We start from the raw sequence: 22,874 nt of genomic DNA, 5'->3' as shown, positions 1-22,874 counted from the left end.
TATAAAGACATTTGCTTTATCATCATCATGATTTTTACATATAGTTTTTAGTTGTAGGTGGACACAATACTGTTATTTTACTTTTATGTGGTACCAAGGATTGCATTCTAGGCAAGCGCTCTAGCACACAACCCCAGCCCAGAGAAATCATTATGATTTTATAGCATTAGATGGATCAAGGGAAAGGTATGGTCTTCTAATCCAGGAAGATTGAATTCAAATCCCCTGTTCTCTAACTGTGTGACTTTGGCAGAGTTAACTGAGTTATCTTATCCTCATCTCCTCATCTGTGAAACAAGGGTGGCAACACCCAGCTCCTGGGGTGCAATCAGAACCAAAGAAACCAGTGTAGGAAGAGCACTTGCCATCCACCAGAGTTTTGAGCAAAACAGGGCCTGCTTATTTTTTTTTGTCTTCTAGAGACTGCTTGGCTCTGGTGGATCAAACAGATGGAGTGGGGACAGAATGTATGCAGAAGTCTGGTCATGATGTGGTTTTGAGGGAAGAAAAACTGTAGAGGAGAAAGGGATTTATGAGTAAGGATGGATAAGCCCAACAGCTAAAGATCCAGGAGAGGCACATATCAAGGCCAGGCCCAGGTCTGGGGCTCAGTGACCAGATGGTCATGAGGAGCTTCATGTAGGATGTGTTGCATCCTGTGAGACGAACAGTCTCATTTTGAAGCATTCTGAGGGTAGTGAGGTTCTGGGAAGTCTGTGAAAAAGAAGTCTGATGGGGAATCTTAGACACATGTAGGAGTGGTCAAGGAAAAGGAAAGGACAGTGGGTAGCAGGGCTCAGCAGAGCTTGAATGTCACTGACCTGTGGTGCACAGCAGGGAGGAGCAGTTTGGGGAGGGGATCTGCAGGCTGGGAAGGGCAGAGTTGAAGGACTCCATTTTGACAGTGCCATCTTCTCAGGAGGCTGTTTGTCCAACTTCACAGGAGGGAACTCTCAAAATTATTGATCGGAAAAAGCACATATTTAAACTTGCTCAGGGAGAATATGTCGCACCTGAGAAGATCGAGAACATCTATATCCGGAGCGAACCTGTGGCGCAAATCTATGTCCATGGGGACAGTTTAAAGGTAAGGCTCTGCACGCAATGGACTGCTGAAAAATCTAGAGTAAACTTTAACCTCCGAACAGACCCTAGGATCTGCCTAAACAATTTAAATCATGAGAGAAAATTCCTTTCTAAAGAAGTCATCTTAATTACTTTTAGTTTGGTTAACTGCAGTTAGGTCAAGTAAATTGTTTGAAGTAGTAATCATGAACGTGCCCACTACTTTTAATTTATGCTCCACCTACTTCCAAGAGAGATTTTTGAGATAAGATGCAAAGCAGGGCTGGAGTTGTAGCTCAGTGGTAGAGTGCTTACCTGGCATGTGTGGGGCCCTGGGTTCAATCCTCTGCACCACATAGAAATAAATAAAATAAAACATCCATTGACAACTAAAAACATATATATTTTTTTAAAAAGATATGAAAGCAAAATTTTACAGATAAATAGGTGTAGTATTACAAATAATGGTACTGATGATAATATAATTTATTAGGATTAAATTATTTGGGAGAGGGTTTCTCCTTATTTTGCCATCATTATTATTTAGATCATTAACATATTCTATGATATCAGAGATATCATACATGTTCTGTGGTGTCATTGCATGAATATAACTAAATATTAAATTATTTTTGAAGAAAGCCATTAAAATTAAAGTGAAGCTTTTTATGAATGAAGGTTCACTGATGTAAAAATTTCTAAATGGTCTGGAAACCCTGGGAAACATGTTTTGGTTCACAGAATTTGGATCATAGAGTTGTTTGATCAGCATCAAAAAAATATGCAGGTTTAAGATTGGCACGAGAATCAAAGTTGGTTCTCGGTCTAATTTTACTCATTCTTGATGTCCTTAAATATCCCCCATATCAAATTTAAGGGGACATATCAGGAAATGAATAGTCAAGAATGTGTGATATATTGGAGAAAATGTTTCATAACATGAACAAATGTTTCATAAGCGTGTGCTTATTTTTAGAAGAGGGTGGAGCCCGAGAATACCAAGAGATTATTTTTAATGCTGGACCACAAATAACCACTTTAAAAGCTTTTGTCATAACTGTTTTCCTTTGGTGGGCATTCCAGGCCTTTTTGGTGGGCATTGTAGTGCCTGACCCTGAAGTCATGCCCTGCTGGGCCCAGAAGAGAGGAATTGAAGGACAATATGCAGCTCTCTGCAAAAATAAGGTCAGTATCTTAGGGCTGTTTCCTTAAAGGCAGTGAAGTGTTTTATGATGCCACATAAGCAAAGGGCAGAAAAGCTGTCAGAGCAGTGGAATTCAAACACATAGGGAATTTCTAATATCACTTTCTATACAGTGGAAATCCTAAACCAGAGATTTTTCTTTTGGTTACTATTGAAGAAATTCATATTTCTTCTTAGAAACTTGACCAGCTATTGGATTTTACAATCAGGAGACATCACAGAAAGCTTATCCAGCCCTGTTATCTTACAGCACAGAGGAGACCAGGCCAGGGAGGAAGTGACTTGTCCAAGGCCACATAGCTGGTTTACAGCAGAGTCAGATGCAAGCCCAGGCTTTCTGGCTTACTGACTGTGCACTCTCCAAATGTGATTTTTGTGTGTTCTGGGTTTATAGAGAGTCGTGGAATTGAAACAGGATCACAGTTCTTCCTGCCTAGAGCATTGGCCATTCCCACCTTCCTGAAACCTTCTCATGGCTCATGTTGGAGAAGGATTGCTGCTCTCTGACCTCAGCATTAGCCCCTCAAGTCTCTTGGTCTATTTCTGAGCAGCAGCCATAGACACCCCCACCCCACCTCAAGCCCTGGGCTCATCTGGGGGCAGCAGGGCTCACCAGGCTGACCAGCAGGCTGCTTTAAAAAACAATTTTTTTGAGCAGTCACTTAGCCTTTTCATGGCCACTCCTTAGGCCATATGCAGCCCTTACTTGCCTGATTAAAGATGGTGATTGAGTCGCTGCCAGGGAGCAACACCCCAAATGGGCAGTTGCAAGGGAACCGATGTCTGCACCATCACCAGTTGCTCTTTACTCAAAATACGTTGTTTCCTCTATGCCCACTTCAAAATATGTTCTTGTGATTATATTTCTGTGGTTTAATTCAGGAGCTGAAGAAAACCATTTTGGAAGATATGGTAAGGTTAGGAAAAGAAAGTGGACTCCATTCTTTTGAACAGGTAACTATTAACCTCCCTATAATCCTTTCAGCCCTTTAGTTAGTGATGAAAATTAAATTAACCCAATGGCAACCCTGACCTAGATTCCTTACCCTTTATGATGTGGCCAGCCAGCAGACTGTGTACCAATGGACCCCTGAAGGCCTGTTTGGGGCTGACTACAACAGCCGCCTCCTGAATTAAAATAGGTCATTGGACAAGTGAGATGGTGCTTGTCCTCATAATCTCAGGCCTTCAAAAGGCTGAAATATTACCCTCACTGTCACTAGTAGATCATGTATCCCAAGATGCCTGCAATATTAAAGATCAGAGTCCCATCTTATTTTTAATTTTATGGAGACTGTCTTCTTGGCTACAGTGGGCAGGCTCACTTGCTAGGACATTGGAGAGATATGGGTCTTCCCTCGGGCCATTCGTATTTGTCAGCTAAGTGTGCTTTCTACAAAGAGGAGGATATGAAGAATGTTTAAGGAGAGGACAAGCAGTTCTTGCAGACATTTACTCGATGCAGTTTTGGGGTTCTTATTGTAACTGAGTTCATATGCATACTTGGTCCTACTTACATGTACCATTTATACATCCTGCTTTGTCAAAAATTCAAGGAGAGGGGCTGGGGTTGTGACTTAGTGGTGGAGTGCTTGCCTTGCACGTGTGAGGCACTGGGTTCAATCCTCAGCACCACATAAAAAATAAATAAATTTTAAAAAGGTATTTTGTCTATCTGCAACTAATTTTTTTTTTTTAAATCAAGGAGAAAAATTCTCTAAGCACAAAATCATAACATCCTGATTTAAAATTGTTCTTTGTATTTAAAATAATTATTTTTCATAAAAATGAACATCTTGTAAGAATCGTTTTTTCATAAAGTTTTTCCTTAAAAATAATGTGAGGAGTCTGCAAGGTTTATGAAAATTTAAAATTTTTGCTTGTTAATTCGATAACCTAGAAACATTTTAAAATCAGATTTAAATACAAAATTCTTGTAATGTGTTGATTTGCAGTTAAAATACATTTCCACCAGGCTGTGGTTGTAGCTCAGTGGTAGGGCACTCTCCTAGCACATGTGAGTCACTGGGTTTGATCTTCCACACAAAAATAAATAAATAAAATAAAAGTATTGTGTCCATCTACAGCTAAAAAACATTTTAAAGACACATTTCCAGCAATGAAGATTTTAGTTTCTTAATTTCAAACTGAGAAAATCTAAACATAGTTTTAGGATCTAAAAATATTGCTATTTCTCTCTAAATAGATGAACGTAAACATCTGTCAGTATGTTTTTAGGGCAATTAAAGCCTGGATAAGTAAATCTTGAGGCATTCAGGCAAATTACATTTATCTTTTTGAATGAAAGGTCAATTTGGGGTGCATAATAATTACTTAAATTTACAAATTTTATAGAACTAACTTCATTGCCCTTCCTTATTGGGGAGTTGTGTTACTGGATCACACTGACCATGTAGTTCATGGACCACAAAGGAGTGAATGAGACCCAGTTGGTCTGGGTCTATGTCATAAATTGAAGGGTGGCGGTAAGCCCTCCAGAAACGCACTTGTAGGCATCCTTCCACATTAATAAGGCCTGCACGCCCTCTGCTGGTGTTAGGATTCATGACTTCCCCAGGACATAATACTTATAGGACATCCAGATTCCTGGGGGTGGGGGGGAGTACCATCACTTAAGAGGGACCTTTGGTTAAGTTTCCAGTGTTAATCATTGCTTTGGTTAGGGTCTTTACTGAAAGGAGATTTTCCACATGCCTTAAACAGTTTCTGCTCTAATCATCTGTCCTCACCATGGTAACCTCAAATACAGGGCTGCCATGCTGAGGTCTTTAGTTATATTGCCAAGGTTGTCATCTCCTGATTTTCTCTGTTCCCCTTTGCTCCTCATTCCTCGGCTTCCTTCCCACCACAGTGTGCGCTCTCAGCTGACCACAGGAGATCAAGCACCAGGCCTCAGGCCTGAGAAGGGTATGCTCTTGACTGAGGGCCAAAGCTCAGCACAAATTGTTTCAGTTAGCCCATAATCCATTGTCAGCTTGTCCTAGGACTTTTCCTTCCTCACAAACAAATAGTCAGTGAAGGCTTAACTCTAAACATACACGTGCAAACAGCCAGGTCCAGAGTTTAAAAAATTTATTAAATGCTTAAGAAGTTCAGATTTTCTGAGAGGGCTGATTTGCATTCAACTTTAAATTACAAAAATAAAAAAGTTGATATACTGTATGAATAACTTCCAAAAATATCCAATTCTTCAACTTAGGTCAATCATTATTAATTTATAGAGATCTTTGTAAGATATATTTTAATAAGTAGGTAGGAGATATTTATAATAATTATATCAATAATTAAAATATGTAGGTGACTGAGAAGTATTTGAGCATAGTTAACCATCATGATTAATAATTTTCTTAATCTTTATATGCCTTATGAATTTACATAGGCAATATGAGCTGTCAATGCTTAATAGACTTTTCAAATTCCCTCCCTAGAAATATTTTACTATATTTCCTCCTCCTGAAATGAATACTTATCTAGCAAATTTGCCTTTAACTCAGAAATGATCATTTTCCTAATTCATTTAAATGTTTTATCTTTTTTGTTTATTGCTTCTGTCCTAAATTATTCATTCAAAAAGAGTCAAGTTTTCATTGAGTAATACCTTTGAAAAATTAAAATGTTATATTTCTTCAAAATTGTGAAAAGCTCATGCTTTTATATGTTGCCATAAAGGAACACTTTTGAAGTATTTTATTCCAATGCAAAATGTAAATGTTACATTTAAAAAATGTTAAAATCTATGCAGTCTCTTTTCTGTGACTTTCAAGGAAGAAAGCTAACACTAGCATTTCCTTCCTTCTTTTCTCAACAAAAATCTACTCATTAAAAATTGGGAAGCCAGTTTCATGGCATGTTTAGCATTACTGGAGTAGAGGGAATCTCATGCCTTTTTTTACAGGTTCACAATTGGGAAGTTTGGTTTTTATGAGAAAATGTATAATTATTATAGAAAATTGATTTACTTCTGGAAAGAAAAAACCTATTGATTTGAGGCCCACAGTTAAGGTCAGTGTTAAACAACTAGTTCAACTCATTTTTTTCCAATTACTTACTAAACTTTTTCTTACTTAAGCAGATTTTCTAGGTATTTTATAGAAGATTTAAAATAGCTCAGCGCTGTAGGTCAGACTCAAGCAAGGACTGGCATCCTGGCAGCAGTGTTATACTGACCTGCTCGCTGAGGGACTAAGATGGGAGCTGACTTTAAGCTGCTAGCTTGCTTGGCCTTTGCAAAACTGTATTAGATGATATAGTCTCTTCTCAGGCAGAGTTATTTTGCAGGCAGATAAGTTGTATTGCAGATATTCCACTCAAGCCCTGAAACTCAAGATGTGCTGCGGAGAGGTGTTTTGGCAGATATTCAAATTCTACCTGTTTCCATTCTTTCTTCCTAAGATCATGTTTTATTTTACTTACCATCTAAATAGCTTTATGTAGTTCTCCCTACAAAATTCATCTTCCCTGTACTATATATTTTATAGATTGTTACTGCCCTATTTTCAGAGATATATACCCCAAATCCTGGCAATGCACATAGATCCTTGTCCCAATTACACAGTGTTCTTCATGTGCTACTGGGAATGCAGATGAGCCAAAACCCAGGCTGTACAGATACTGTAGAAATTATATCTTGACTTGCATGTTTCCTTTTTAAAAATGTGTTATTAATTAATAAGCAAAAGAAGGAGGGTAGATGCTCTACATCTACTAAAGTCTTATATGATATTGTTTCTGTCAGAAGAGAACTTTTCTGGACTGTCCATTTTTCAGTTTTTCATATTGACAGTAAATGTGAGCTATTATATCAATGCATCTAGGATTAAACTTGCTTTAGATTATGTTAATGTTTTCTAAAAGCTAATTAATTTTGTCACCAAATGGTGATTTCAAGACTTTTAAAAGTAGAAGTTAAATGACATACACAAGTTGAGCAGTGCTGCCACTGTTGATTTGGGACTCTATTCTCTGCTCCCCTGATACTTAACCACCTTGCCTCTTCCCTCCTCCATGCCACCTCCACTGTCTCTGCCTCTCCCCGACTTCATCCCACCACCCTTCCCTACCTTCATCCCTGCTACCTGCCTATACCCACATCACATCCCCCCCACATAGCCTCTGTAGACTCCCTCCTCAGTACACCAAACTTCTCTCTTGGGACCTATTTCCAAAGAATTGCACGTGCCCTAGGATGACTTATGCCTGATAACAACAAATTAGGGGGAAAGTATATTCCTTAGGGCCCAAAAAATATCGTCCCTATTCCTGACCAAATCCTTGCTTCTTTGAGTAGAAAGCACACTGAGTTTGTGAATAAAACATTCTTTATAAAAACTTCAATTAATTTTGAAATATTTCACAATACCCAACTTTAGCCCAAAGCCTCAGATTTCCAGCTATTAAAGTTGAAAATCCAAGTAGGAATCTTTCCACGTGTGAGGTGAAGTTAACTGGCTGTCTGTAATGTTAGCTGCGTTTTTAGCATGATGTTCGTTCCATCCCTGACACACTTGAAAGCCTCCGAAGGCTGTTTGTATTACCAAATTATGCTACACTAAGACAAACATGAATCCTTCATTTGGACAAATATCTTTTTAAAAATTTTTTTAGTTGTAGATGAACATAATACCTCTCTTTTATTTATTTATGTGGTGCTGAGGATTGAACCCAGTGCCTCACTCAGGTGAGGCAAGAGCTCCAGCACTGAGTCTCCATCCCCAGCCCCTTGGATGAATACCTTAAGAGACAAAGATGAATCTGATTTACTAATGCTGTGCTCATCTGAAAACTTTCACATTCTTTAGTTACAAATATGGGTAAAAATGTCAGAATCAGTTAGAATTTTTTATGGAGGATCACAAGTTCAAGGCCAGCCTGGACAACTTAGTGAGACCCTGTCTAAATATATATATGTAATACTAATAATAGATGGGAGATCAGTAGAGTAGAGCAAGCAGGTGGGGGAGGGAGTAAGGGAGGGAAAGGAAAGGTACTGGGGAATAAGATTGATCAAATTTTGTTAAGTGCCTGTATGACTATGGCATAATGAATCCCATGACTATGTATAATTATAATGCAACAATAAAAAATATTTTTTTTAAAAAAGGCTGGGACATAGCTCAGAAGTCCAGCAACCCAAGATTCAATTCCTAGTACCAAAAAATTTAAAAACTTTAAAAATCAATGAATGTAATAAAGAGTTTTCTGAGTAAAAAATGCATTCTTATCTTTAAATAACCACCTGCTGGGTTGGGGCTGTAGCTCAGTTGGCAGAGCGCTTGCCTACCATGTTCAATCTTAGCACCACATAAAAATAAACAAAAGTATTCTGTCTCATCTACGACTACAAAAAAAATTTAAAAATAAATAAATAAATAAATACTCACCTGCCAGGAAACCAGACTGTTAGCATCAGAGAGTTTGAAAACAGTCATTGAAATTCTTGCATAAGTTGATTTTTGAAATAAGCTCTTTTTTGAGCTTATCGTGTCCTTGGGCCTTGTGAACCTCCCTCATAGGACAGTGGCATCAGACACAGTGAACTCTCACTCTTCTTCCCATGGCCTCTACACACTCTGATTCCTTTCTCCTCCTCAATTCACTCCTTCCCTCTCTCAAGCCCAGGCTGCAGCTCTAATATATCCAATGTCCAAAGTCCATTTTATCTCAGAAGCATGTCAAGCTTAATATGAATGCTTGATCTAACCACCTCCAAAAAAATCTGTTCCTCATCCAGTTTTTAACACTAGTATTTGCTCAAGCAGAAACCTAGAGTCATTCTTAGCTCTCCTTCTTTACTCTACCCAAACCAATAAACTGATTGCTAATGCTGCCTTTTTACCCAAAGCCAACTTCCACCCCCAACACCAACTTCATTGCCCAAACCAGTCTGCCCTGCCTGGTGGCTGGTCCTCTGTCTCCCACTCTTACCCCACCTCAATCCATTCTTAACAGAGTATCACTCCAAAGAGCCCTTCTGAGTCAGTTTCTTAATACTTAAAACTGTTTAAAGAGTTATGTTCAGACTCCTTAGCTAGGTGTATTGATCCTTTATAATTTGACGGGTCAACCTCACCAACCCTGTACCTTTCTTCATCATTTGTACCCTAGGCCGTAGCCTACTCTGTGAGTGTTCCGGGTATGTGTTGGCCCACATTGCCTCTATGAGTACCCTCCTGTCCTCAGACCATCTAGCAGCCACCCTCCCCCCTTGCTGTCTTCATTTGTCTAAAGCCTACTTATCCTTCAGCGTTCAACTCAGGCATCCCTTTTCAGTGAACGCTGCCCAAGTACGGCTTAGATGGTATATCAGAAATGCAGTCACTCCAGGCATGGTGGAACACTCCTGTAATCCCAGCAACTCAGGATACTGAGGCAGGTGGATCTCAAGTTCAAGGCCTACCTGGGCAACTAGTGAGACCCTGTCTCAAAACAAAAAATAAAAGGGTTGGGGATGTAGCCCAGTGATAGAGTAACCCTATACTCCATCTGTAGTACAATTTTTTTCTTTTTTTAGAAATGCAGTCAGCTTTAACAGAAAAACCTGACACACAGTGGCTTAAGCACACTAGGTTTGGTTCCCCCTCCCCCCGATGACACACACAAGAAGTTGAAAGAAAGGATGTTCCACGTATGTGCAGATCCTCAAAGACCTAGACTCATCTGTTATTCCACTCTCCATTCTGGCTTATCTCCACATTGGCTTATTACCTCCTGGTCACAAAGTGGAAGCTACAGGTTTGGAAATTGTGGGCTAAGGAATGGATTAAGAAATCAGAGAATAGGACTGTGATGATTGACAGATTGTTCTGGCCCCAAACCAAGTCATGGTTCTATTAATGTGGAAGAAGTGGGGAATGGGCACTATGGAAGCAACCACCTGACTGCCCTCTCTGTGTTTGTGCCCATAGTAGTTGTATTATCTTATTAGATTATATATTCCATGTGGGCAGGGACTGCTACTTATTTGTATCCCCAATGCCTAACACAGTACCTCACTAGTGACACACACTAGTTCCTCCATAATTATCAGTTAGTGACGAGTGAATGTACATGTGCATTTAACACATATGTTTTGATTTAATTCTTGAAAGTCTGAAGTACAGCATTTCACAGCCCTGATTAAATATCATCCCTGTTTAAAGATGTAAGTGTATTGTCTCAACAAAATTTCAGGACATAATTTCTTAGTGATGGCATCACTTCAGGATGCAGCCCACCCAAGGTCAGAACATAGGACTCTCAAAGAACTGCCCATGAGCTTTCCTACTGGAGCTGCACATGGGAGGAACCTCACCAGGCTCCCCTAGATCAGTCCCTCCATCCTTTCCAGTCCCCATTCTGCCTCACCAGGAGACTTTGAAAGAGGAAGCCTGGGTTCTGCCTCATGGGTATAGGTAATGTGGACACTGAGTGTGAGCTCTCCATGCCTCCCCTCTGGTAGATTTCACAAAATTCCATAGTGAAACTTTTTTTTCACTTACCTTATCATGTCCCCCAGACTATATTCCTCCTGTGAATAGCATCACTGTCTCTAGGCAGCCATCTAAAACAGAAACCTGGGAATCCCAGAGGCTGCCTCCTTTACTCCTCTTGCCAGTTCATCTGTGAATGGTTTAGAACTGCTTACTCATCTCCATCTCTGTTGCTGCCACGAGTGTAGCCTTTCACTCTTCTCCCATGAATTGGCCTCTTCCTTCTGAATAGTTCCCGTTTCCAGTCTCCACTTTCTCACAAACCACCTTCCCACTTCTCTTGGAGAGAACGTTCTAAGGTGTGTGTTCAGCCATGCCATTGATCTGTGTGAAAACCCTCAGTACCACCCTATAGAGTAAGGTTGGGCTTCTGCATAAAGTGACCCATCTACCACTTCAGCTTCATCCCTCGCTTTACCTATTTTATACAAGAACAAGAAACCCCTTGGATTTCTCTTCTTACACTCTGCCATTTATGATTCCTCCACCCCTGGCTTTGTTCTTGGGGCTGCCTCTATCTATTATGCCCTTTTCTACCCATCTCTCCCCCTTTGCTGGTTGATTATTACTTATTTTTCTAATACTCATTGAAGTGAGAAGTCTTCCCTGATGCTCCTCCCTCTCCCCTACCATCTACTGAGCTGGGGGCCCTTCATCCTGTGCATGCCATACTAATCATTGCCCAGCATCTCCCCATCTGCTCTCCTGGGTGCAGATGTATGCTCCCGGTGGGTATGTATGTTCAAGATTCCTCTTTCTATCCTCAGTGCCTGGCACAGAGTAAGCAACCAATTCATTTCTGTTGACTGGTCAAATTAGAAGGAAGGGGTAAAATGACTTTTAGACACATCAAATGGGCTGAAATGTTATTAACATAATTTTTGACCTAGCATAGTGTTTATCAACACATCTGTTCCTATATATCTGTTTACTTTCACCATGTATGCTATTAATGCTGTGTTTTATTCCTGTTAAAGATGTATTCTGCATTTGATTTTTAGGTTAAAGCCATTTACATCCATTCTGACATGTTCTCAGTTCAAAATGGCTTGCTGACACCAACATTAAAGGCTAAGAGACCCGAGCTGAGAGAGTACTTCAAAAAACAAATAGAAGAGCTTTACTCAACCTCCATGTGAAGTTCAAGGAAAGTTCTTCTCAGTATAATGGACTGTGCAGCAATATTATAGTAATTCTTGAAAGTTAATGAGTAAAAATGACACAGCTGGGAAAGAATAAGCACCTGATTTTATGACTGAGCCTTTTCCTGTCCCAAGAGGTCTTTAACAATATTTTCTCTATCATCACCGAGTACACTTTATTTTTATTAAAATTATATTGTAGCAAGCTGCTAAAAATATCGCAAATGCAATGTAAAAATTAAGACATTTTCTCAAGAACTGTGTACCACTAAAAGTAATATATTCTCAATGTTCACAGAACTCCTATTAAACATAAAGGAAAAGCTACTGATATATTGTACTTAATTATTTGTGGAATAATAAGATAGAGCAAATATCTAGGCAATGTCTACCTCATTCAACAACTGATTATCAAAATTACAAGTAAGTCAGACTTAAAAATTAAAATGATGTGTATAGAATCACACTAAAAGAAAACATCATAACTCACATTCTGCGTGATTTCAGATTCTTTAAACATGACAATCCTTACTGAGGTGGAAGTTTTATCTCTGATTTTTACTTTTATTCATGAAAATTCAAATTCAGATAATCTTGAACATTATAATCACAGAACAACTTACGAAGATCTTTCAATATATTTTCTCATTTATTAATGTTATTAAGATATTCGAGGACTACCTATAAAAATGTAATGTAAAGCTAATCAAAAATAGTATGCATATATTCATGGATTTCTTACCATAATGAATTCTAAAATCTGTTGACTCTACAATGAACAGACCCTTGGGGAATACTTAAGAAGAATCTTGGAGTTTTTTCTCAGGGTGAGGAGCAGTAATGTACCTAATATTTCCTTGCTGGGGTCTTTCCCTCTTCCATTCTCAATATGTGCATGCCAGGCCTGGGAAACCAAATATGGATATGATTCTGAACAGTTTCACTTTCTTTCAATAATCCTATCAAGGTATTATATGGGGAGAAGTAGATACTATTTCCAAAGAAAATAATTTCTTAATAACATAATCTTGAAGAACCTCTTTAATTTGTCCCTAGATAACTTTAGGTCCATCATAATTGTCATGCTAGTGACAAAATTCCATTCTTTGAATCTTTAAGTGCTCCTAAGTTTAACCATAAAACTTCCTTTCTTGCATTATGTATTTGGATATACCCTGTGCCAAGAAATTGATGTAACCAAAGCCCTGATTTCTGGACAGCACATCAGTTCCAAACTATGGAGTATGCATCTGAAGAAGGCACTGTTCCTAGGAAAGTGTTTTCTTCAGTGGAGATAGGACTCTGAAAATGTATAAACAATTCATATGCAATTTATGTGTGTTAATTCAAATTATATGTGCTGAAAGGGCAGATGCTCCTTCCCTCTGGAAGAAGCCCAAACTCTGAATGAATGTTGTCAGTTAAAAACTGCATAATCACATGGGTCTACTGGATGAATCTACAACAGTGCTTGTACACTTACATTTCAGTCTTATCAAAAGTAGTATCAACAGCATCATTTGATGTATTTATTCAGTTTTTACATATACTTCTGGCATAGTCTTCTGAAGACTTGCAATTTGACATTTAACAAATGAGTTAGTTCTGTGCACATTATTTTTTTTCCCTCTTGTTACTGGGGATTGAACCCAGGGGCCCTTTACCTCTTTATTTTTTTATTTTTGAGACAGGGTCGCACTAATTTGTTTAGGCCTTGCTCACTTGCTAGGCTGGCCTTGAACTTGTGATCCACCTGCCTCAGCCTCCGCAATCACTGGGATTACAGGTGTGCCCCATTGCACCCAGGTCTTGCTAAATTGCTGGGGCTGGCCTCAAACTTGCAATCTTCCTGCCTCGGGCTACTGAGTCACTGGGGTTATTGGTGTGTGCCACCATGCCTCGTCTTAAAAATTAATGTTAATTTTCAAAGGCATTTCTGACTGAACAAATACTTAAAATGTCCAAATCTATATCTGTATATCACTGGCTTTTAAAAATATTTAATACATATTTTACCAATTAAAGGTGAAAATCATTACCTGAATTTATAGTCATACTATTTTAAGGGCAAGTAGCTTCACAATTCAAAAAAAAAGCAGCTGTTTCCATTGCCCTTCCACTCAATCAAAATTTCATAGAATTTTGAGAATTTCATAGAATTTTCAGAGAATTTTGAGTAATGCAATTTAAGTATTTAAGACTTATTTTGATTCCATTTACACCTTGTAGCAGTTTGATACGATTAATTACGAACAACGTAAGAGTTCTTTTTGTCACTCAAAAGATCCTGTGCTCTAATAGACTTCCTGATCTCTAGTTAATTACTACAGTTGGGCCAATGATAGGTTTAGTGCAGATGTGTTGAGAAAAGTAAACAGTGGGCCTTAAATACACTGCATGTACTCATCTATTCCTCTAATCCCACTTAATTTTGTAATAATGGACAAATGAAGCAATATGTACTAATGAAAAAAATCCTTCTTGCTTCAGATTTTTCAATCTTATTTTGTAGAGAAAAAGTTTGTGTTTCTCTTTAACCAATATAGAGAAAAAGCTATGTACTTAAGAGTCCTACTCACTCTGACCATCAGATCCTGTTTAAGACTACAGGTGTAACAGAGTCAGTTGCTTAAGCATAAATATGTTCTTAAATGTTTGGCCTTTTGACCTGTTCCTCATTTTACAAACCAATCCTGTTGTGTATATTATTATATGAAATATGTACCATTTTTTTTTTCCTGTTGCCATAAAAATGGCCTTATGTAGAATTGAGGCTTCCCCTCCAGATGGGAGAAGAGACTGACTGACCAGGTGTAGTACATAGGCCTAGGTCCATGTGTTAGGAACTCAGAAGTTTAAGGATTAAACATATGCAAGTCACTCTTACATTCTAAATTTAGGTAAAATTAGAAGCATGAGAAAAAACAAGTTTCCACTGGGATTTTTGCAATCAGGTAATGTTTAGCAACTTGAAGTCTTAATTTGATTGTATCACCCATCAATCAATAATCTTTTATTTTTCTGCTCTAAAAAAAAAGAATTATCTTTTCTGCTCCAAATGTACCAAGCACAAATGTGATTTAGTTATTTAAAATAGAAAATATTATAAAAATGAATGTGAAGAATGGGAAAATGTATTTTTGCATGAAAACAGACTACTTAGAAACTTGCTTAATATCTCAGGAAAAAAAAGAATGAAAAATCCTTTATGAAATTGGTAAACTGTAAGTTGGCTGTATTTTCTTGCTAGTTTTTATTTTAAGGACACATTTAAATGAAAAGAAAAAAGGATCCTAGTAGTCTGCATTTTCTCTCAAATATGCTATATTATCCTGTCTGTGAATCTATAATTAATTACAATCAGAATGGGATTAGAATCCAAGTGAGGATGGGGACCAAACTCCAAATGGAAACCTCCCCAGTAAGAACACAATTAATAGTTGTAATACAGAGACAATAGGTAAATACTTGAAATACAAGCACTTCTGAACTTGGTTCCACAGAAAGGATTTTCACAAAGTGACAATGGTTTTTAAACATTCATTTGACTGATTAATTTTCCTTGTTAAATCATTGCAGTAATGCATGGGGGGTGTAAATGGATATTTTTTTGAGGACTTGCTTATTCTACTTTCAATTTTTGAAAATTGAGGGAATTAAAATATTAATTTTTAAATATGCATAAAAGTATCTTAACCAATTATATTTTCATTTGATTTGTTATAGTAGCATGCATACCAACTATAAAATGCATTTATGAAAACTTTTGTAAAAAAAAATAAAGATTTTTCATTTCTCAAAATTGCTTACAATTACTATTTTATATATTTATATCACATAATTCCCTGATAGGAGTGTATTTGGTAATCTTCAGTCATGATGCTTATGGCACCAGAGGATCAAGCTATATTGCCAACCAGAATATGCTACATCATCCGCATCCTCTGTAAGCTTCTCCAAACTCCAAAATCTTACAGTGCACCCAGGGATACTCTTCTTTGCACAGGCCTTTGCTGGAACTCCTATTATCATCAATTGTGTCCTGGATTTAAGTCTTTAATTTTTTTATTTTTTTATTTTTATTTTTTTATTTTCTGGTACCAGGAATTGAACCCAGAGAGAGGTGCTTAACCAATGACTCACATCCCCAGGCTTTTTTTTTTTTTTCTTTTTTTTTTTTTAATTTTGAGACAGAGTCTTGCTAAGTTCTTTAGGGCCTCTCTAAATTGCTGAGGCTGGCCTTGAACTTGTAGTCCTCTTACCTTGAATTTGAACTTGTAATCCTCTTGCCTCTGGAGTCACTGGGATTTTTCAACCTTATTTTGGAAAGAAAAAGTTTGTGTTTCTCTTTAACGATGGTGGCATGTGCCACCATACCCAACTGGATTTTTAAATCATTTTTAAACTAAAAAAATTTTTTTGAATTTTCCACCATGATGTTTTTTCAAACATTATTTCCATAATATCTTTTAATCATATTCAAATTAAAGTTTCTTAAGATGGCACATTCTGTCATATCTACATTTTGCAGATTGTCTTCTTCATATATGTGCTGTCATCCACTTCTCTCTATTCTTACAGCTACTTGTGTGGTTTGGGCTACCCTAATTTCTCATCTGGAATGGTACAGTTTTTTTTTTAAGTAGTCATGTTCCCTCCTCAGCTTCCTCAACTTTCACCATACACATTTCAGCCATGGCCATCTGGTGATGCCATTTTCCTGCTTAATATTCCTTTGATGACTTCCCATAGTTTCCAGGATAAAGTTCAGACTCCCTACTTAAGCACACAAAGTCTAGCATCTCTTATCCTGCCCTTTCCCCAGGGAGCCTTGGTTCCTATCACAAGTTACTTTTTTGTAGTGCCCTCAAAGCATCAAGCTTTCCTGTGCTTGTGCCGCTGCACATACAGTTCTTTGTCTCTAGAATCCCTTTTCTTTAATCCCCCAACTACTAGCATTCATTTCTTAAAACTCAGCTTCAAACTTAGAAGCTTCTCACATGGTTGATTGATGGTCCTTCTGTCCCCACCCCAGGCTGAGTTGCTTTGGATTTTATCCCCAGTGCAGAAGATCTGCCCCAAAGTGGATGTTCAAGAAATACCTACTGAAGGAAAATCTCCTTGGCCCCTTTTTTAAAGTTGTAGAATATTAACACTATAATATCTGAAGGTACATTCCATCTATTGCTATGATTTATTACATTATTGTAAACTAAGCAAAAATAAGCTGGTTTTCAGATGGAACCCTAAAACCCACAAACGAAGCTATTCTGTAGATTACTCCATAATAAACCATTATACAGAAAGAATTCCTTTGGGCATTAAAGAATCTCAAGCCCACAGACAGTTTTTCAGAAAACTTTCTTCATAAATCTCTTCAAAAATTGGAATTTGTTTACCCATAGACATTAGTATATCCATGACTATTTCCAACCTAGTCAAATCCATCATTTGATGAACTAAAACACCATCAACGGAGTTCTAGGTCTATGTGTGGGAGCAGTAAAACCATGATTTGGAAGTTCAATTTAATGCTCATGACCCAACACTTGCACTGATGTCTGTGTATATGGGAATGGAATTAGGGGAGATAGATGACTGAGTTGAGATGCCTCTGCCCTACCTCACCTTCTTATAGTTAGGTGAGGAGGAAGAGCTAAGGCTGGGCACATAGGGAGATGGGCCTGTGGGTAACTTTCTGGCAGTAGAGCACAAACAGTACCTACAGATGTTTGCTAAGAAACTTATTTAAAAGGCAATTTTAAATCAGAACCTTTGTCACTGGGGTTCATGCCTCTCCAAAGAAGGAAAAATGCCTAATTTATATTTTAATTGGACTAAAGGCTGCATGAATATCTTGTGGACATTGAGTGATTGAGCAGGAGGCTGACTTCTTAAACCTATATAAACCCCCAAACAATAGCCACTCTTCAGTATCTCTCTTGGGACCCTTCCCTATTCAGGAACTCTGCTTTCTATTACTATAATAAATCCTGTTACTTTGTTCTCACTCTTGTGTGCATGCATTTTATTCTTCAAATTCATGACAACCCAACACCATGCTTCGTGCTATAATAAGACCCATGTTTCATTTCCATTTTATAGGCTGGCTCTAGTGAAGTTGTAAACAGATTACTTCTGTCTCTAGTCCCTCCTCTCCCCAGTTACCAAGCGCTTCAAACACCTGGCCTTGCTCCCCTACCTCTTTCCCAACACATGTTCGAAGGAATGGCAACAGAATGAGAACACTAATCAAATTTCAGGACAGTCATGCCCCCTATGTCAACCATCCATTATAAGGAAATTCCCTAGTCTGTGGTTTCCTCAGCTGCAAAATGAGGAACAACTACATCATTTCTAAGTGAATGAGGGTACAGTCACCTTCTTAACCAACACCATTTTGTCCCTTTCTGATTCTGTCTTTTTAACTTTTTTCCCTCTGAATCATTTTCTTCTGCAGTTTTCTTGGATTCCAGAATAGTCATCTTTATTACAAAGAACTGACACTACCTTCAAGCAACTGCCAAGCCTCACAAAATAGATCAACCCAAAATGAGATTGCCCCCACTAAGTGGGACTATCTATCCCACCATGAAACTGAAGCACCTCCCGACACAAGCTTCTAATGTTAGGAACCACATTGCCACCCCCGCAAGCGATGTTGAACATCCCAGAGCTTCACAAACCAATCCTGAGATAATCAGACCATTGATAATTTATTCTGCTAGCTATATAAATCTCCCAGATATCCAAACCCCCAATCTTTGCCTTTGTTCCTTTTTTTCTATAAAACCTCAAAGTTTCTGTCATTCCTTTGAAGTCTGATCTTAGGTCACTGTACCCCTCCATGTGTTCTTCCCTGCATGGCCACATTGATTAAAAGCTCCTTTCTTGCCCTTTACCACTGCTGGTGTCTTTGATTGGCATCTTGGAACAGGTGACAGAGCCTGGTCGTTGGAACTACCAGGGCTGGAGCCTTTGCCTAAGGACTCAGGTAACATAAGGGCTCTTTAAGCTCAAGAAATCATGCCAGAGTTTATTCCAATTTTAAAACTATGATCAATCCCCATAAGCCTTTACTTCAGTTTCTGTGATTCGATGCAGTAAGGCAGAGTTCTAGGGACTAGGACCACCAAAGAGCAGCTCAGCTTTTGGTTTAGTCTGTTTTCATTTTTCAATATTTCTTCCATTTCTGAATCTAGTCCCTTGCAAAGGTCACTTAAGAACTTTAGGTTTCACAAGAGCCCCCAAAGGAGAAAGGGGAGCCACAACATTTGGCTTATAGAATAGAGGTTGTTAGCGTATTATGAATGTGACTAAAGAAAGGATGTTGGAATAAGATAATCACTTTACACTGCAGCACAACTGTGAAATTTTGCCTGAAGGACTGTTTCTGATTTATCTCTGTATCTAATCTAGCACAATGCCTAACACAGAGAAAGGTGCTCAGCTAATACTATTCCAGTGGTTCAAAGCACTAGTATATCTATCTAACCAGGAAAGAATGCCTACCCTCTGTTCTTTCTTTTGTTGTTTTTATATTATATTTTGATAATTAATTACATATTAAATCAACTATCATCAATGTTTCTATGAGAAGATTTTAAATAAAAAACTTCAGAGTAATTTTATTATGAATATACTGGGTAAATGTGCTTATAGTCCCAGAAAAATCTTTGAGATTTTCCTAATTTCATCTCTGCAGCCTGCATTTTCCAATGCTGTGAAAAAAATTAAGAAAAAACATTGTTATAGTTATTGTGTGCAATACGCTTATTGGATACAGCTAAATGGTTCAACCTGGGTGTGTGGAGACAATGGGAGCTCACTGAGTTGAGCCCCAAGGGTTGGGAAACCCCTGAGAAGTTCTCTGCCTTGCCCAGATGTCCAAGAGATAGCTCCTGCGCACAGATTAAGGGATTTTGTCCTTGAGAAATGTCCGAGAGTCCAGGATGCTGGAAGGCTTGGTTAGACTTTCAAGTGCCAATAAATTGGTGGCCCCAGGGGCTTAAGTTTATTCTCCAAGTAGATGCGCCTTATCGCCTTAATGTGCACTCAGATCTCTTTGAAGTTCCTGCACTGAGTGGGGCTGATCCTTAGCTTGCCTGCCTGTGTCCAGAGACCTAAAACTCCATTCCTAAGGTCTATGCAGTGCGAAGGAGAGAGGCGAAGGCCTGGGTAGCCCATGTTGGGCTTAACTGACTAATGAGTAAATGAAAAGTAAAGGACTGACCTCCTGCACGGAGAAAAGACCAACAAAATTGGCTTCCGCTGGTGGTGAGGGAGCCCGAGGCCACTGGCGCGCTTGGGGGCGCGCAGCCTCCGAGTCCTCCATCTTCCCAGAAGCCACTGCTCGACCTCAACGAGATAAAAAGGCAGGAGTGAGACTCCGCGGCTCTGGTTTCAGGGGTTTTGCTCTGCTGGCCTGCACGGTTTTTCTGACTGCAGCTTGATTCCTCGCGAACGGTCAAGGCCGATCAGGACGTCGAGGGCCCCCGAGGCTCCCAAGGCCTAGGGGTGGGGTGGCCATGTGGTCTTTACGGGTCTACACCTACAAGAAGCGGGCGGGCCAGAGGCTCAACCTAACTCCGACTCCAGACCAAGGCCCGCCTGTGAAGACAGAGGCCCGGCCAGGTCTGAGCCCAAGGCTTGTCCTTTCCATGGAGCCTGGGGGAGCTGCTGGGTGCCCCCGGGTTGGGCAGGGCGGCCTGGGCCCAGGGTTCCCCGAGGCCGTTGAGCGGGCTACCCGGGCTCTTGCCCTGAAATGTGCCGCCCTCTTGCAGGCCTGAAGGGGAAAGGCAAAGAGCACGGTTTGCCGAAGATAGCAGAGACTGAGCGGGGCAGGCAGAGAGCTAGCGGCCCTGGACTGCCAAGGTGGGTAGTCTAGGTGAAGCCCAGGCCACCTGGCTTCTTAGTAAACTCAGTTCTAATTTTCTGCAAGGCAGACTGTCATTCTGAGACTCAAAAAAGAGAGTAAATGGAATACTCTAATTTTGCTTTACTTAGACCGAGAAATTTGACTTCACAAAGACTTGTTTAAAAAAAAAAAAAAATGCTTGCCAGGTTTTCTAAAGCAAGTGAAATGTAAAACCTCTAGGAAAGTATTTGTGGCACCATTTGGGTATTGGTGCAAATCCTCTGGTCCATCCTTCTTCCTGAAGGTGCTTCTAAAGATCCTTTCCGATTCAGAACAACATGAAAAGAGACATGCAGAGTCAAATCCAGATGGTGCAAACTAATTGTATTGTTTGTTTGTTTGTTAGCACTCAGTTAAGAATTACAGGAGAGAGAAGCCTGCAAGAAAATAGGACTCAGGTAGAGACCCAGAATGAGAAGATGGCTCCATTGAGTGTACGTACGTTTATTCTATGGTGGGTGGGTATGCTTAGTGTAGAGACCTGCAGGAGTGAGTGCCCCTCCAAATGAAAGAATAAAATGGTCTTTGTTTAGTAGAAACTGCATAGCTTTCTGGTTTGTTTGTTTGTTTGTTTTATCAACAGTGGTGTGTTTTTAGATAGAAAGACAAATTTTTGACTCGGTCGTCTCATAGCTATTCATTTTCACTTTTTTTCTTTAACAAACATTGAAGAAATGTGTTTCTGTCTAATTTTCTGTGTGAGAGGTTCAAAACGTTATTTGATGATTTCTTTCTGTTTGGGTAGCACTTCAATGTTTTAAAACCATTTTCATGGTTTCCATTTGACTTTCTATTAACCATTAGAAACATGACTCATTACTAAAAATTCAGTATGTTACAGAGCAGTCTAACATTTATTCATTAGAATATATAATCTCTTGGTATACTTAATATGGCTTTTGTACAGTATTTTAAAGTTGTACAGTTGTATGTAATTCGGGGAGAGTTGTGGCTTAGTGGTACAGAGCTTGCCTGGTATGCCTGAGACATTGGGTTTCATTCTCAGCACCACATAAATAAAAATAAATAGAATAAAGGTCCATTAACAACTGAAAAAAAATTAAATGAATTGTGACTTATCTGACATTAGCATTAAACTTGATTGTATTTTTAGCTTACATATTCCTCTGTAGCATGGTTTGGGAGATGTCAGTTTCAACCTAAGGCTTTTTTTAAAAAAAAGCTTTTACCTCATTTTAACAGCATACAATGAAGTGTTCCTTATAGATGATTTATACTATGCAAAAAGTATTTTTAAAATTTCTCCAAAATTTTATATTTGTCTGTTTTTTGTTTTAAACATTTTACAAATTTTTGTGCTTTTATATATCCTTAACATTAGATAGTCTTCAAAAATGATTTTTAGTGTCTTCATAGTGTTCTTTCTTATTAGATATACTGTAATTTAAGTATTTTCTGATGTTGGGAGATTGAGATTGTTTCTAAGGTTTTGCTATTACAGATATTAGTAGATATCCTGGTACAGAAGGTTTTTTTAAATGTATCTCAGATTCTTACACTAAAATAAATAAATACTTTGCAATAGGTCAAAGGGTAGATTGTGTTTACAGTTTTTTGAATCATGTTGGCAAGTTGGCATATTACTCAAACTGAAAATCTATGTGGGGAGAAGGGTATAGTTGTTTTCCATATCTTTGGGTTTTTTTGTTGTTGTTTGTTTTTGACCATAAAAAGTTTTAATATTTGTGCATTTTTTACAAATTGCCTAGGGTAACATCATTTAAATAAATTTTCTAATTATTTCCCAGTATATGGGTATTAGAGTTAGATATTCTTTTCAAGACAGTTTTATTTTATTAAAGAAGAAACTGAGGTCCAGATGGATTGGTTTATTTGACCAACTTTTCAACCGCTGTGTGAGCAAGCTTTTGTTTCTAAGTCCAGATCTTATTTCACTGTGCCGCAGAGGCCACTGTACTAGAGACAGACTTCAGAAATGCTATGGAAGCTCACCACAATTAGCCAGTGGAGATGGGATTTCTTTTCCTTATGCCATCTATATTCTCACATTCTGCAGGTACACTTTCTAAATTTTT

General features: G+C 38.6%; 2 protein-coding genes across 3 annotated transcripts in view; both read left to right on the top strand.

The window, feature by feature from the left end:
- The window catches only part of ACSL6 (acyl-CoA synthetase long chain family member 6), a 58,285-nt gene extending 42,583 nt beyond the window's left edge, over positions 1-15,702 (top strand). For both annotated transcript variants that reach the window (XM_079144137.1, XM_079144136.1), the window contains exons 18-21: positions 944-1,087; positions 2,149-2,250; positions 3,152-3,223; positions 11,760-15,702. In XM_079144137.1, the coding sequence (XP_079000263.1) occupies positions 944-1,087; positions 2,149-2,250; positions 3,152-3,223; positions 11,760-11,897 (456 nt within the window). In that variant the 3' untranslated portion in view covers positions 11,898-15,702. The remainder of the gene's footprint in view (positions 1-943; positions 1,088-2,148; positions 2,251-3,151; positions 3,224-11,759) is intronic.
- A 3,841-nt stretch (positions 15,703-19,543) lies between these two features.
- The window catches only part of MEIKIN (meiotic kinetochore factor), a 98,340-nt gene continuing 95,009 nt past the window's right edge, over positions 19,544-22,874 (top strand). Inside the window, 3 exon segments of the mRNA XM_079144324.1 lie at positions 19,544-20,678; positions 20,681-20,774; positions 21,164-21,251. Coding sequence (XP_079000450.1) covers positions 20,429-20,678; positions 20,681-20,774; positions 21,164-21,251 — 432 coding nt within the window. The 5' untranslated portion in view covers positions 19,544-20,428.

Source organism: Sciurus vulgaris (assembly GCF_902686455.1).
Source record: "Sciurus vulgaris genome assembly, chromosome: 6".
Lineage (NCBI taxonomy): Eukaryota > Metazoa > Chordata > Mammalia > Rodentia > Sciuridae > Sciurus > Sciurus vulgaris.
Note: the sequence above shows the minus strand (reverse complement) of the source record. Positions and strands in the feature narration are given on the sequence as shown.